The sequence below is a fragment of the Ursus americanus genome, chromosome 20, assembly GCF_024610735.1.
Source record: "Ursus americanus isolate L20-20 chromosome 20, mUrsAme1.1.p, whole genome shotgun sequence".
NCBI lineage: Eukaryota > Metazoa > Chordata > Mammalia > Carnivora > Ursidae > Ursus > Ursus americanus.
In genome coordinates, this window is record NC_142146.1 from 15,019,430 (window position 1) to 15,036,108 (window position 16,679).

General features: G+C 37.0%; 1 protein-coding gene across 4 annotated transcripts in view; it reads right to left on the reverse strand.

Annotated features, from left to right (window-relative positions):
- Positions 1-16,679, reverse strand: part of RBMS3 (RNA binding motif single stranded interacting protein 3) — a 678,653-nt gene that overhangs the window by 130,804 nt on the left and 531,170 nt on the right. For all 4 annotated transcript variants that reach the window (XM_087870144.1, XM_087870143.1, XM_045774473.2 and 1 more), the window contains exon 7: positions 10,734-10,840. In XM_087870144.1, the coding sequence (XP_087726270.1) occupies positions 10,734-10,840 (107 nt within the window). The remainder of the gene's footprint in view (positions 1-10,733; positions 10,841-16,679) is intronic.

Here is a 16,679-nt window from a genome sequence, read left to right on the forward strand (position 1 = left end):
TTCAAGGTTAAAAGAACTATTTGCCGAACCTGGCAATGTTGTTAGATACATCTTAATTTTTTCCAAGGTCCCATTAAGGAAAATAATTGGACAATTAAATGCCAAGCATTGTGATATACCCAAAGGAAATTGTGAACTATAGAGATGATTTTTCTACCTTCTTGGAATATGGTCAAAGATAACGTGAATCTACATCCTTTTACTGCTAAGTTTTGAAATAATTCTTTAGATGTATTATTTTCCTTAAAGTATTTTTTTATTTCTAATGGTTCATTGGGGCAATACTTCAATTCCATATCTCTGAAACATAAATTTTCTAATGTTCAGTATTGTAAAATTAAATTGCAGTCAATATGGCTCCAAAGCTAATAGAAATGATGTATTTCTGGGCCTTGTCAGGTTCTTCTTATACTTAATAAGAAGGATGTTGACTGGTGACTGATCAAAGAGTTTGTGAGCTGGGTGTACTATTCCAAACAGAGCCAACTGAAGGTAAGAAGGCCACGTGGTTAAGTTGCATCTTGTCTTCCTCACTGCTAAGAATGTCTCAAAAGATGTGCTGTATAGTAGCATTGGTAACAGCCACTGATAGACAAATGTTTTCATAAACTCAACAAAATATTCTGTTCAGAGTATTCTTTATAAATGGTGACCACAGGGATAACCTCTTCTCTCCAGATTTTATGCAGCTTGTTTGCTATTACTTTCATAGCCATCCATGTGCCTTTTAACATCAAATATTTACCATATCAATGTGACCCCTTAGATTCCTAAAGTAAAGAGCCAATATAGCTTTCTCCTCATATACAGATAGGTAGGTAAATATGAATGTTTTAAGTGATAGTAAGAATAATTCAATGTGTTAGGCTGATGACTAGGCTAAGGAAGACATACAAATCTTTACATTGGGTCAGATGTTCAATGATCTTTACAAAGTGATTACAAGCCACTGGTCACTCAAGGACTCATTAAATTCATGAAAATAGGATCAGAGCCTTTTCCAAATTCCTTGAAATTTTCCAGTTTTTTATTGAGTAGAGTAAAAACTATTGCTGGAGTGGAGGGGAGTGGGAGGGATAGGGTGGCTGGGTGATGGACATTGGGGAAGGTATGTACTATGGTGAGTGCTGTGAATTGTGTAAGACTGATGAATCACAGAACTGTACCCCCAAAACAAATAATACATTATATGTTAATAAAAAATGAAAATATGAAAAAAAACCAAAAAACTGTTATCTTTAAATCCATAACAATTGACAACTGACTTTAACACAACTCTTCAAATAAAGACTGTTAAATAAAGATAGTCGGCTGCATGCATTGGTACAGTTACTTCTGACACCCAAGCACATTGCTTTTTACATCAGTGGAAGAGACATAGACTTAACCAGTAACTGGCTGTCACTCAATAGCGATAATCATAAAACAAGATACAATTGAGTCTTGTTATCAGCAGCAATTATATTCTATAAAATCACCATGAACACTGAATTATGAACACAACTCATTGACTCTGGAGGAAATACAGGGTTAGACTCCTACAAGCCTCTGTTTACAACATTTTCACCAACTAATATACAACCTTGTTTTAGTTGTGTTTCTGTCTAAAGACACCTTATTTAATATATATTTTTGATTCATCAACAATGAACTCAAAACCAACAGCGCTATAAGTCATGCTTGAACAAAGCTAATCTCCTTTTTTTTTTTTTCATATTGTCTCTACTAGGCACATAGATTTCTTGCACTTTGAAAAACTAGCCATCACTTCAGCACTACATTTGGGGGCCATTTCAAACAATGAAATCACCAATGAAAAGCACAAACATGACAAAAATGTGGCCCTAAATAGAGCAAGAAAAGGACATATGTTTACAGGGTAAGAATTGACACAAGAAGGCAGAGCATCTCTTGTTCAGCTTCATCTGGGACTGTGCATGCTTGGTGACTCAAACTTTTTTTATAAGTTTATTATTTGAATTTCAGTGTAGTCAGCACACAGTCTTACATTAGTTTCAGGTGTACAATAGAGTGATTCAACAATTCTATACATTACTCAGCGATCATCACAGTAAGTGTACTCTTTAATCCCCCGCTGACTCACACTTACTGCTCTGCACAAATGACCATGAAAGCACCATGAGTATTAATTCTGGATTATAAATAAATTTTAGTAAGTAGGTAAATTTGCAAATATGGAGCCCACGAACAATGATAATAAATTGTATCTTTTAAAAATATTTATTTATTTATCTGAGAGAGAGAGAGAGAGGGAGGGAGAGTAAGGGGAGGAGGAGAGGGAGAGAGAGCCTCTTAAGAAGGCTCCATGCCCAGTGCAGAGACCAACAGGGGGTTCAATCTCACACCTAGGATCATAACCTGAGCTGAAACCAAGTGTTGGATGCTCAACTGACTGAGACACCCAGGCGCCCCTCAACTGTAGCTTTTTTCAAATAATAATTTCATGAGTCTGAGTCTTTTAGTAAACAAAAGGAAATTTTGTAAATGGCGTCAGTACTACTATTTATAAGGATTCTAAAAATTCCTTACATAAAAGAATTTGGTAACATCACTCTTGAAATAGATTAGAATATGGAAGGTTAATGATTACTGACATTCAGCACTATGGAGCCATAGAATATACAAGAAAATTCCTATTTCCCAATTCTTTGTTAAATCCATTAAGTCACCAGTTGTGGCATTAGGATGTTTCTTCTGTCAGAGATAATTGCTTTGAAGGATACTAGAAAGCACTTGAGCATAAGGAGTATTTTTCATGGCCACAGACGTGTACAAGCACCTTCTATATCCAAAATTAATTGCCATTATTTGCCAGAAGAGGTAGGTTAATAATTCATTCTCCTTCTCTTTTAAAAACACCAACTATGTAATTCATCGGTTCTCAATAGTGGCTCAATCTTTTCCTTAGTATCTAGCAATAGTCCACGTTTTCTTCTACTTTTCTTTCTTTTTTTCTCCAGCCAAGTCCCTCTCTCCTTGCCAGCTCTTGGCTTTTATGATTACATGATCTTCAAGAGAAAAGGGGCTAGAAATTTGAACACCACCTAACGTTTCAGTGCTAAATAATGCTTGGAATGCAGACGATGATTTGGAATGTGATCATTTAAAAATCTTAATAAAATGTGGGTCAAAGTGAAAATAAATTAATTTCGACTTGTTTTATAATATATTTTATTAAATAAGTCAAAAATTCAGCTGGAAAAATGATATTGGTAGCAGATTTCCTCTCAAATAAATGTTGTATCATTAAAAATAATCCCCATTTGGAAAATAAATAGACATGACATGAAACTGGAAACCAAGGACTTAAGCATTTGAGTCATAAGAAACACATAGCAAAGCTGGCTTTCAGATTAAGAAGCCCTGAGTTGTGTTGATGATATTATGAGAGTTATAATAATAGCTAATACTGGAGTGATTATAGTTTTCCAGAAACTGTGCTCAGTGCTTTACCCTCACCCCCTCACTTAATCCTTCCAATCACTGACTATGCATTTTTAACCCTTCTCATTCTGCCGAGGAGGAAACTGAAAAACTTGCCCAAATTTGTCACTTAGCTCAAAATCTGTGGATTTGTCAATGAAATGCTCGAATTTGCCCGCTAATCACAAAAGTAGACTGTCTGATAAAATATGAAGAACAGCGAACAATACTGAGCACATCACAGATGTTGACACACACGCAATTCCTTAAAATTCAGAGAGAATTATTGTTCTCAAGGTGCATTAGAGAAGGACGCAAGGTTTACTGTATCACACCCAAGCTCCAGTTGCTCCTCTAAATGTTATTCTCTCTGTGCCACTTCATACCCAAGGGCACAGGGGCCTCTACTGGACAAGTAACGAGGTGGAGCTTTTCACCTCTGGGGTGATATTCTGGTTTGTAAATGCATATAAATCAGTTTCTCAGTTACCTACCCTGAAAAACAAACACACGAGCAATCAAACAGTTAATGGTTGGTAACAAGACTGTGTAGTTAATGGTTAGTAGCGCTGTGCACTGACATTCTTGGGGCTGCTACTTTTGTTATTTTTATTATTTTTATTTTGGCTTTGGTTTTCTTTCACTGTCGTGTAGGGATATGGAGCTAGTTACAGTCAGTGATTGTACTTCCGTGATACTAAATTATATTCTACCCAATGTTTAATTGCCGACTTTACAGACAGAAAAGATCTTTGCCATTTTAGGTTGCAAAGGGGTGGGGGAATCTGTCTGTATGTTTCTGTCATGTCCATTATGCCCAGTCTGGTGACTCTCACATAGGGTACACTCAGTAAGTGCTCATTGACCGACTGAATGCTTTCTGTTTAAACTGCTTCTTCTATTTCAAAAATCTATTCCAAACAGAATTCTTCTCTTAAAAAGATCATTTCTGCAAAAAGTAGTCATATATCGAGAAAGTGAGAAAGCAAATAGGAAACACGAGGAGATAGAGGGGTTCTCACTGTGTCTGTACATTTCTAATACACATTCAGGGCAAGGGGCATTCCTTACACCTCATCATGCCCTGGGGACCCCGCATAAAGTATCGGTCATGGAAGGAGCAAATGCTTTATGACAACAAAAGTACTGGTGATTATGGTGATGGAGACACGGTTGAAATTCAGAATTATGATGCCAATTCCGTGTGTACTCACTTTATTTCAGAAAATTAAAACAAGAGCAAACATAAAGATTAAGACATAGCCCTCAAAGGAAACATTCATCTTGAGTGTGAATATAGGAAGTAACTATTTTGTTATTGAGTATGGCTATCTCTCTACTCAGAAATCTAAAAAGGCATCTTTGTCTCAATCATAAATGGATTTAGTCAAAATGAATAATTACTCCTAATACCTTGAGGCACTAGGAGGAGGAGGCTGGATGTTTGGAATCAGGTTTATCAACTTTGCCTGCACTTGGCTATGGACTTCGTAACAGTATGAGAAATCCCATTCTCCCACATGACCTTTGCAGGGTTTCATTCACTTACTGGCACCAAAGAGAATTTTTATTAATAGTACATGTGAATGGACAAGAGTTATAAAAGTTTACAGCACAAGGGAAGTTTTCATCCATCACTGAAAACAAGTTGATTTCAGGTCTGAAAATAGACAACGTATTATCTGGGTTATAGGTTGGAACAGATCACTTAGCTTAAGTTTGTTGTGATAAAACTGATAACCTTAGCTCTCAGTTCACTAATAGTAGATTTTGTGGGTGTCTTAATGAGACCTAATTTAAGGAAATTATATTCTTCAGTTTATTTCACTTCTTAAAGGTTTTCAAAGGAGTATGTCCACAGGAATCACAGGATTTCACTACAGTAAGGAACACAATTCACATCTGGTTTGTGTGAATGATACCCCCTGGTGTTACGAAGTGCATGTACTGTATCTTATACCCAAAGGCTTATGTCTTGGGCAAATAGAAATGCACTCAAATAAAATGTCTTCGAGATCTAATATATCATCATGTCTCATCTAAAACTTGTTCCTTACTTGGGAATAGGTAAGAGATTCCAAACCTTAGTATTCCTAGAATGCATCCCAAAAAAAGCTTACTTGATTTTCTCTCCAATGTAACCTTGTAAACTCTTCCTGGGAACCTGAATGCTGATTGTTAACAATACAATTTTAGCTCCCTTAGTTCATCTCCGCATCTAGACTGTGAAGACAATCTCATTAAATGTTTTGTTTCCACAGTAAGGAAAGTATCTTCAGAGCATCATATGGAGAGAACATATTCGTTATTGCTCACTGTTTTGAAATTCACTCTAGCAGAGAACTGTAAATCAGATAAAAGCAAGAAACACCATTTTATTGCTTTTAGTTTTTATAATAAAATCTTGGCATTTCTTCACTAGACATTTGAATATTTGTTGGGCTACTTGTTGTTCAATTGCCTTGTCTCTTGTGTCCATAGCCAAAATACTATTTCTTGGAAGTACAATTCCCGAAGCAATTGTTATCAATGATATTTACTGACTCAATTACTATACGGCTTGGGAAGAGCCTAGGAAAGCTAGACTAGAGTTTCAAAGCAGTAAGAAAGAGTTTTTTAATGATATTTGCACTATTTAAGGATAATGTCCCAGCATGAAAACTTGGTGAAATATCACCATCTTCCATGATTTGACACTCAGCATTTACTTATATTTGAAAATTCTGAAGGAAATTCAGAGACTAGTCACAACAAATGTCAACATAAAGCAATTTCAAGGCTTGAGTGACTCTAGTCATTGTAGTAGAAACATCCATTTTTGATTTAAGCCATTCATCTTTATAACATAGTTGAATGTTTTTGATCAGCTGTGCAAATTATTTGGGTACCAAACAAATTCGGTGGCTTTTTGGTAGTCACTTGAAAAGCATTCTTTGGAAATATAGGAAGAAGCAACAGGAGTTCTTCTTCATGTTCCTGATATTATGTATGTATGTATGCATGTGTGTATAATTACACATATTATTGAAATTATATATATTTGTTCATTTGCTTGTTTTTTTTAATTTTTTTATTTAAGTAGAGTTGACAGTTCATGTTGTATTAGTTTCAGGTGTACAACATAGTGATTTGACAAGTCTATACATTATGCTGTGCTCACCACACATGTAGCCTCCATCCATCATCATACAACCCTATTACAGTACCATTGACTACATTCTTTATGCCATGTCTTTTATTCCTGTGACTCCTGATATATTTTTTATTCCTGATTCCCGATGCTATTCTTGATTCCAGACCAGACATTTGGGAGAGCACTAACAAGATCAATTTGGAAAACATTTTGCCTGAAGTAAAGAATATGGCCTCAGCTGTAATGGGATATCTAGCCAATACATTTCTTGAAAGTCATATGATGATAAAGTGAGACCATTTCTGAGCTAAGGGTGACATTAGAAACATTGCATCACCATTAGGGCAGAAGCATTGGCCAATCAGAATGTAAATGCTGGAGTAGGATCCTGAGAAACTTCCGCTATGCCAGCCAGCCAGCACCCATTCTTATGAGATCATAAGAGGTCCTAAAGGAGGAATCATAGCGGAAGGGGTGGAGGGGTTGCACTGATGGACTAGTGCCAGCAGTTACGTAATGAAACAAACATGCTTTACTATTTTAACAAGCAGAATGGCTTTTCTGGTATATGGAAGTTGAATATGAGCCCTATGCTTGGCTCAAGCATCTCTAGGACAGTGGTTCTCAAAGTGTGGTCTAAGGACACCTGAGGGTTCCTGAGATACTTTTAGGAGATCCATAGGGTCCTCCCTTTTCCAATGACACGTCTATGTGAAGTTAGATTTTCTTCATATGATTAAACCAAACAGAATATTGCAACAGGTTGAACGCTGATGCAGATATGCAAATCTGGTCATCTTTTATAAGTTAGACATTCAAGTGATTTGCAAAAATGTAGAAGAGTACTATTCTCAAAAAAAGGAAAAGTCTTTGAAAGATACAGTATTTTCTATAAAAATATAGTATTTTTGTTAACATGGGACGGGTTTATTGTTTTTTGATGAACTAATAAACAATAATTTTTAAGAGTATAAAAGGGATACTGAGACCAAAGAGTTTGTGAATTGCTACATTAAGGAATAAGATGATGAGAACTGTAGAGCACTGGGGAAGGGAGGCCTAGTAGCCCCAATCCCTGATAGTTCTGCTTAGAGTTTTGGTTGTCACTTGAGAGATTAGTTAATAACTTAAAATATCTCTGTGTATTTCACTTATGCAAAAACACATCCAGCGGCATATATTTGTACTTCAAAACCTTGCTAATTTACACTAATTTATGTGTATAAAGTTTTCAGTACTAGATTTTTTTTTTGTAAAGAAGTACATTTCACTAACTATGCTAAAAGAACTGTTATCAAAATGCCACTCAGAAGAAAATAGCTTTACATAAAAAACTAAAATTTTAATTAGCTTATCAATTGTCATGCTTTAGGTACTTCTAAGGTACTTAAACATTTCAGGAGAAATCCTTTTGACGCTATCTTTTTTTTTTTTTTTTTAATCTGACTTTCAAGAGAGAGGCAGAGAAAAATTGAGTCTCATTCTGTGCTATTATCCCAAATGCTGAAGCACCAGAATTGAAATTATCATCTTACATTTTATCTAAGGCAACAGTGATTTAAAGGTTTACCATTATTTTACACAACAAAAAAACCCCAAAAAGCAAAAAAACAAAACAAAACAAAAACCAACAAGCAAGCACACAAGTAAAAACACCCAAAATGATCTTATAAAGTTGGGATGCCAAAGGGCTACAAAGAAAATGGAAAACAAGACCATCCATCAGAAATGGACGTCAAGGGAAGATGCATGTCTCAGTCTTAACACTGGATGAAGGAAAGGCACAAAGAAAATCTCTCCTAGGAATCTGACCCATAGTCCTTGCTTTGGTTAGAGTTTCAATTCATGCAGTCAGTTAGGTCAAAGACCTTAAACAGAGAAGGTAGCTAGTGCCCCCAGGTGACTAATAGGAACAAATGCAAATTATCTTGTAATAAAGCCATTGTTTATAAGAGAAGAGCCAATTTCAGAAGTGTTAAAATGTGGAAAAACAACAAAAACATGTGTTTTAGAAACAATGAAATACAGTAATTAGCATATCCTGCTATATAAAAATTAATATTGCTTACATAGGAATAATTTGCATTATGCCATACTTTATCAACCATGTTAACATAATTTACTCTAGCAAGCACAATGCAGGGGGAAATAGAAGCAAAAATACATATTATGATGGGCACACAAAGTTATGCAACATTCAGAGTGTCTACATTTAAGATCACAGTCAAGGTGTAAAAATTGACATGCTTATCTCAAAACCAAGCTATCTGGCAAGCACATTTTTAGTGCATGCCACTTCTTTTCCTAATTTCTTTCCTTTGAATGTGTCTACACACTTGGAATACATTTTTATGGGTCACAGATAAATTTATGAAGGTTCCTTGATTTTCACAATTCAACAGGAGAATACAGAAATCTTAAAAAGCAACTTTTGAAAACACAGATTAGGAATATATGTTGAAAACCTATATATAAACTACAAGATGCTCTGGGTGCTAAACTTGACTCCACAATGCTTCCGTGGCAATAGAACACATGGTCTTTACCATGATCTCGACATAAAGCCCTAGATTTTTATGCGGTAGCGAAGTGGCAGCTGTAAGCCTACGCTTCTCTTATATTTATTGGTTTGGTTCCTAAGAAGTGTAGATTCAAGGGCAGTGTCTTGCTGAAGCTGGCATCCCTCTTGTGGGTGTGATAATTCAGGTTCTTATGGGGACAGGAACGGAGGTTTTGGTCATCACTGCCAACTCACCTAATTGTCCATCAAGGCTTCTTGTTGATGGTCTCTGATCCAGAAATCTCTCTCATCCGCGAGCATTTGGCCCAAAAGAATTTTAAAAGACCAAATGAGTCTTTCTAGACTACAGAGGTTTGGTATGGGATGCATGTCATAATGAGTGCTCTCAGAAATCAGCTGTCTTCTCAGGGCAATGGGGCTAACCGCTGATCGCTAACCCCTACCTAACAACACAAGGATCATTCCCTTTCTTCTGCCTTTATTGAACATAACACAGATAGCCTTTCTAAAGTTGAAGTTTTCAAACTTTCCTTTTCATTAGTTTCAAGTGTTCAGTGGTGATTCTCTTTATCATGTCTTAAAATAATGAGTTATAGATTATACAACACTCGAACATAACTATATCCTTTAAGAGGCGTTTTGAGACCTGCGTGGAAATACTCAAAACAGACAACAGTGTTAGAAACTAAAAAATGGCTAAAGGTTTTGCTGAGAAAAAGCCCACCCTCTTTTCCTTCCTTACAACTGTTAATGGTGCATCAAGTGGGATGCCTCTTAAATGAGAAATGGATGAAGTAGATGCTTTGAATAGAAATATGAAATAAAGCTCTTCTGTTGAAATTATGGCCTTGGTACAAAACAGCGTTTATTCAAGTCATTCAAGCAGCTCCATTCCATTTCACAAAGAATACAAAGACCTCTTAGAAGCCGAGATACCTTTTCCTTGTCTTCTTAGGACAAAAAGAACGAAAAGGAATTCATTCCCAAGTGTCACTGGATGCATAAGCTTGTTTTTCCACTCTTTCGTGTGAAGAGGGTAAATGGATAATTAACTGCTCAATGCTTTTCTTTTTGTTGTGAAAAATGAAACCCTGCGTATGTGAACTTTTCTCCCTCTTTCTTGACCAACAGAAAATGTCATATTTTATATTGATATATACATATATAAAATACATATCAACACATTTTTGAAAAAATGGGAAAATGTGTAAATACACATATATACACAAGTAGAGTATCTCAATGGTAGAATAAAATAAATCTAAATCTGTATTTTTTTCCCAAGCACAAACATTCAACTCTCACTATTGATTTCACTGAAAATATTTTTTAGCTACTATGCAATTATGGATCAATTCCTTGTGGATAATTCTTTCAGTGAGTGTGTATAGGGTCAAGGTTTGGTTAAAGAGAGAGGACTTATTGTAGTACAGAACTGAGGTCAATTTTGAAGTCCTACACTCCTCAAGTCATTTTATCCTGAGCACATTGATATAGGCCTACTCATTTGCCCACTTTGAAGCCATGTGATTTTCTACAGGACCCGATTTCATCAGGGTCCCAAATATCTGTCTTCCCACCATTCCGAGGGATGTCCGCTGCTATATTTCTGAGCAAAAGTCAGTCAGGACTCACCTCTCCTTCCCTGGGCCAAGGCCTTCCATTCTGGGTGTATTTGCTTTGATTCTGTCGCTTCTTTTGTCCTCCATCAGCGAATTTGCACAGTAAAGGCTCACTAGGGGCTGGGAAGATAAGAAACCAATTCTACATTAGCAAATCCCCCTTAAAAACAAGTGATTATTTGAATCACAGTAGTGCTTTGTAATGCCTATCTTTTGAAGTTGTCTTGCTTCTGGAGAGCTATTTGGCCCCCTTTTAGTCTCAATTATGTTGGCTGCAATTCTATCTAACTGGGCTTCAAAAAAGTACTGGCAGACCATAAAAGAATACAAAAAATATTGTTGAAAAAATAATCGGTCGAAGCAGAATGTGAACTTGCCTTAAAAGTAAAGAGGGGAATGTCGACTCCTTCCAGTTATAGTAATGCTAAAAACCAGACAACGGGTCCAAAATGGAGTCACTTATGCTAAGCTTCATGTCACCAAACCAAGACCTAACTTAATTACAGTTTTGGCTCTCCCAGAAATGGAATTTTAAACCAGTCAATCAGGAGTCACCTGATCAACACTAGTGAGGAAATTTACCTGAGAGACTCCTGCCACCCCCTAAACAAAAGTGACCTTGCCACAACCAATCCACTTCTTGCCACTATAACTTTCTTGTCCCTGCTCCTTTCTGCTATAGAGGCCTCCCATTTGCACAGGTCCTCAGAGCTCGTCTCTACCTGCTTGAGGAGATGCTGCCTGATCATGAATCCTTAAGTAAAGCCAATAAGATCTTTAAAATGCACTCAGTTGAATTTTGCTTTCTCACATCGGAAACATATTCATAACCAGTATTTGTGTGTAGATAAATATTTCCCCTCAAAGTAACTATGTTTTCACAGTAGAAACTGTAGGATTCTATTTTGGAAAGAGATCCTTAGGAGCTGCCTTCTAAAAAGGGAGCTAATTTGCTAATTACAACCAAATCATTTTTTTCCTCATTAATCTCTGCAGTTTCAAAATGGCTAGAAGTTGATTGTCCATTGGACCTCTTTCACTCCAATTTCCCAGTGAAATCTAGTCAGTACCCCAGAGAGAACAACTATTTAAATATCAAATGGGCCCACATGATAAAATACAGCCAAGGGATATGGCTTTAACAAATGAATCCTGGACTGGGGGGAAATGTGGTGGTCCTGGGTGAATTAAGTTAACTTATCTGATAATCTTTTAAAACACAACAGGGAGAAACTTATTCTTTGAGAATTGATGCCCCCTCCACATCCCTACTTGACTAGAAAATTTGCTGCTTGTTATTATCACAAATATATTTTAAAATGAATGAATAAAAAGAAAGCCATAGTGGTTTAAAAAACCGGTCAATGCATTAACATGGCTGGGAGGATTTTTTTGCTAGTTTATTTGCTTGGATAAAACACATATTAATTTGTAAGTTCATAATCTGAAAACTAAAATGAACCCCTTCCTCCACCAGCCCCCTGGGAAAATGTGTTCTTCTGAAGATTAATTGTATTAATGGTTGAAGGGGAGAGTAATATACCCCCAAGGAATATGCCTCTTTGGCATAAGGATTAATTTAGGCTGATAATTTTTAAGAAACAGCAAGTAGAGGAAAAGCTCTAAGAACTGGCTGGAAGTTACCCTTTTGTAAGAGACATTTACATTTATAAGGGAAATCTCCATTTGTAACAGTATCTCCCTCTTTGTATCTGGAAGAAAAGAATATTCTAAATCTCAGGAAACTCTTATCAGTGGAGAAGCAAGGACTTAAATCTGTGCAACAACCTTACCCTTGTTTACTGTGATTTTCCTGGTCACCTCCCATAACTGGCCTCCCTGCCCCTCCCCAACATCTTCTTTTGTCTTTGGCTGAAGATGGTATTTAAGATGGTGACTTGGGCCATTTCAGGGAGTTACTAGGTCTTCCTGGATATCTCCATACAAGAGGCATATATGTTATTAAACTTCTGTTTGTTTTGTCTTCTGTTAATATGTCTCTATGGGGGGGGGGAAGGGGGGGGAGTAAGTCCCACTCAAGAACCTGGAAAGGTAGAAGGAAAGTTACTTTTCCTCCCCTGCATGATCCTAATTCCTTTATTCCTCCTTGGATCCTTGTCTTTTGCCATGTAGTATCACTGAGCTCTCTGAATCTTGGTCTGATCCCATGTGAATTGCTCTAGCCAATGAAATGTTAGCAAATGAGAGACAAGCAGAAGACCGAAATGTTTTTAAGCATTGAGTTTTGCTTCTTTTGCTTCTCTGCATAGCCACATGAATACACTCAGCCTGGCCTGCTGAAGGATGAGATACAAGTGTAGATGAGTCATCCCTACCCTCAGAGCCAAGGCTAAAGTAGATCATTCAATGACCATCACCCGGACATGTGGGTGAGCTCAACCAAAGTCAGCAGAGATCACAGATAACACGCAGTTGACCACAGGTCAGTAAAGACGATCCCACAAATATGTAAGCTAAATAAACCTTTATTGTTTCATATCACTAAAATTTTGCAATTGACATGCAACATTATAATCTTAATAAATCACTGATATCGTTTTCCCCAACACGCATTCCTCCCCCATTTCCACTCCAGCTAGGTTGCTTGCATTTACTAATCTGGATAAAGCAAAAATAAAAATAACAAAGATTATGGAATTCATGAGACTTCCAATTGTCTCCAAAATCAATAGTGGAAAAAGAAATGAGTGGATATCCACAAATAAATATTTGAAAATCATTTGGCTTTAAGTGGCAGTAGTATTTACTCAACCCTTTTAGTTTACTCTTCATTAGCAACTGAATTCTATTAAACAATATTGAAGGAAATACTGACTCAGACAGACAGAAGGTCAGAACTGGCTAGGCAAAACGAAAAATAAAATGCCTTGCCTGCCTATGGAGCAGGCATGTGGAAATATGTAACTTGTCTTGGCACAGAACCAATGTCATTCCTCACAGAGCACAAGTGCTTCCCAACTGTCTGCTTTTGGGAGCCTCCAACTTCAGTGACTTTGGTGAAGCCACAGAAATCACACAAAGGAAAGGCTGAATCATGAAGTGTCTGCAGACAGTTGCTGCCATCACACTGAAGTACTCTAAATTCTTTCTCCAGATGAAGAACCGAAAGGGTAAATGCAATGAGGGATCCTGAAACTCTACGCTAAAGAAAAGTGCCTGTGAGACTCCAAAAGCATATATAAACATGTGCCTATAGTGAGGAACGGATATATATATATATATATATATATATATATATCATTATACATATATAATCGTTCCTCACTATAGGATATTTTCTCTCTAGATATTTTAAAAATTCAAGGTATATTCACCCATTCAAATGGGATGGTCATGCTGACATGTGAGTTTATAACTGCCAATAGTACAAATTTCTCATGAAAGGGAAATAAATCTAGAAATACCTTAAATTTCCTGCTGTAAAAAAAAATGTAGATTCTACCTTTTATGCTTCTTGGGATAATAACTATCATGAGTCATACTTTCTACTGTCTGAGGCAGGATTCTCTTTATTGTCTCCCAAAACAGATTCTTTCAGAGTACATAATATAGTGATTCTAATAGTCTAGAATACGATAATGACTTCTCTTGAGGTCGTTCGTGTTTCTGTAGGCTCTGACACTTAGTCTGGGTGCATTTCAGTGTTCTGCAGTCTGCCTCCTGGCTCCCTGACTCACGGACTACAAGACACCAGGCACCTTTTAAATTTTTTTAATATTTCTGTGACTCATTTTCCTCACATATGAGATAAGAATAATAACGTTACCTGCCTCAGACAGCTGTTGTGAAGATTAAATAATTCAGGTGTGAATAGGGTTTAAAACAGTGTATGGTACATAAATGATTATTAAATCCACATTAGCTACAACTATCACTATTGCTTCCCAGCGTTATTAGCCACCGCCCGTGTATCAGCTATGAAACCTACTTACGTGGCAGAGTCAGAGTTCAGAGTGTTAAATCAACTGGGATTATTGTTCCTCAGCTCTGTCCCACTCTAACTCCATGGTGGTTTGGCCACAGAATTTGCAAATGACTGCCCTCCAACAACAGAGAAAAGATTTGCTCATTGAGAGGCTCTGTTTCCAAAATGGTTCTTCCTGACTGCAGCTTGTCATTGGACCATCCCTCCAAGTTCCCCTCCTGAGGCCTCACCAGAATTCCACTTCCAATATCCCCTAAGCATGATACAAGTCAATTCTCTTATGTATGTTAACACTCCACTGACTACACTGAATGCTCCCTGTTCCTTTTTCTGCTGTTTAAAAAAAAATTACTCTTACTACTATTTTTTGTTACTCAATTGCAAGAGATCTATTGGCTGTTTAAATCCATCAAATCTGTATTTTACTACTAGGATAAGTACTGTGCTGTCTATATATTGTAAGCCAGCAAAATGCACTGCCCCAAATTGTGTCTCTTTGACATGTATACACACACACACACACACACACACACACACACACACACACACGCACACACACATATATATTTGAAGACCTTTTTAGTGAACCCTTGGAAACTGTGGAATTAGGGGGACAGCACTGGCAGGAAAAGAAAAAGCTCTGAACGAATTATTAACCTTAGGATTTCTTCTACCTCCTGGCATAAAGAAATTTTATAGAAGACTTGTTGAAACAAATATTACCAAATAACAATGTTCTAGCTTGCCAAGTATCGATTATACATGAACTATGAGATTCTGGGTTGTAAACCTACCTTGAAGTTTTTCATTATTGAAAAGAGAACTTTCAAGACAATATTTTTAACACTTAGGGAAACTTAAAAGCCAAAGGGTAAGACTTTTTTAACTTTCAACTGAGATGTCTTTGTGAGTTGTGTTTTACAGTGTCTTAGAGACTTCAAATCTTAGCCACCCTGGTATTCAAGGATCCTCATAAGCTGTTAGACCATGGATGTTGGTAATGACATGTTTATATTTACTGACATCACTATGTTGAAACATCTGCTGTCACCTTATTGATTTGAAGATGGTTATGATGGGAAAGCAGATAGGGCCACAAATGTTTTATTAAATGAAGTAAAAATATAAAATCCCAGAAGCAAATTTTCAAATGTGTCATTAAAAAAGGATGGAATATCCGTAATATTGTCCTTGAATTTAGGCATGTAATTCTGATTGTTAGTTTCCTGGGAGGTTGCGGGATGGATTTCATTGAGTGTGTAAGAGAAAACAGCCAACTAGATAAATTAAGGTTTATATAATCTTCTAGTTCTCAGGTGATTTCTCAATACCTACAAGATAAAATCCAAACTCTGCTATTAGAAGAGAAGAATTTGTTCCCTTGATCTTATTTTTTGCCAGACTCCTCCCACTCCTGTGGCCTACAGTCCCCTCACCTCTAAATGCCTTTCCCCATGCCTGGAATTTCCTTTCCCAGCTTCCCCCCGCATACACACCTTCCATCTGGCAAACTACTAATCAGCCTTCAGAATACAGCTCAAATGCCATGTTCTTCGGAAAGCCTTCCCTGACTCTACTTAATCTCACTTCAGAGAGAAATTACCTAGTGCTTACTTGGCAGACTTTGCTAGGTTGAGTGCTGTTTCTGTTTGTGTTAAGTCTTTCAACAGCAGCAATTACTTTCCAGGCTCGAGTTTGAAAGTGATTACAGCAAAGGTCAGGGTATTGTTAACAGCATTTGGCACATAGGTCTACATAATACTTGAAAGTGATGGTCCAAGGACCATCCAAGGTGAGTTGTGGACCACACTCAAAGTGTGGTCCAAGGACCAGCAGCATTGGGATCAGTACTTGGGAGCCTGTTAGAAATGCAGAATTTGGGCCCCTCCCCAGACCTACCCAATCAAAACCTGCATTTGAACCAGATCCCCAGGCGATTCCTCTGCACACATCAGTTTGAGAAGCATTGATTTGATTGTGACTGCCTCTTTAACAGAGGAAGAAGGAATGCCT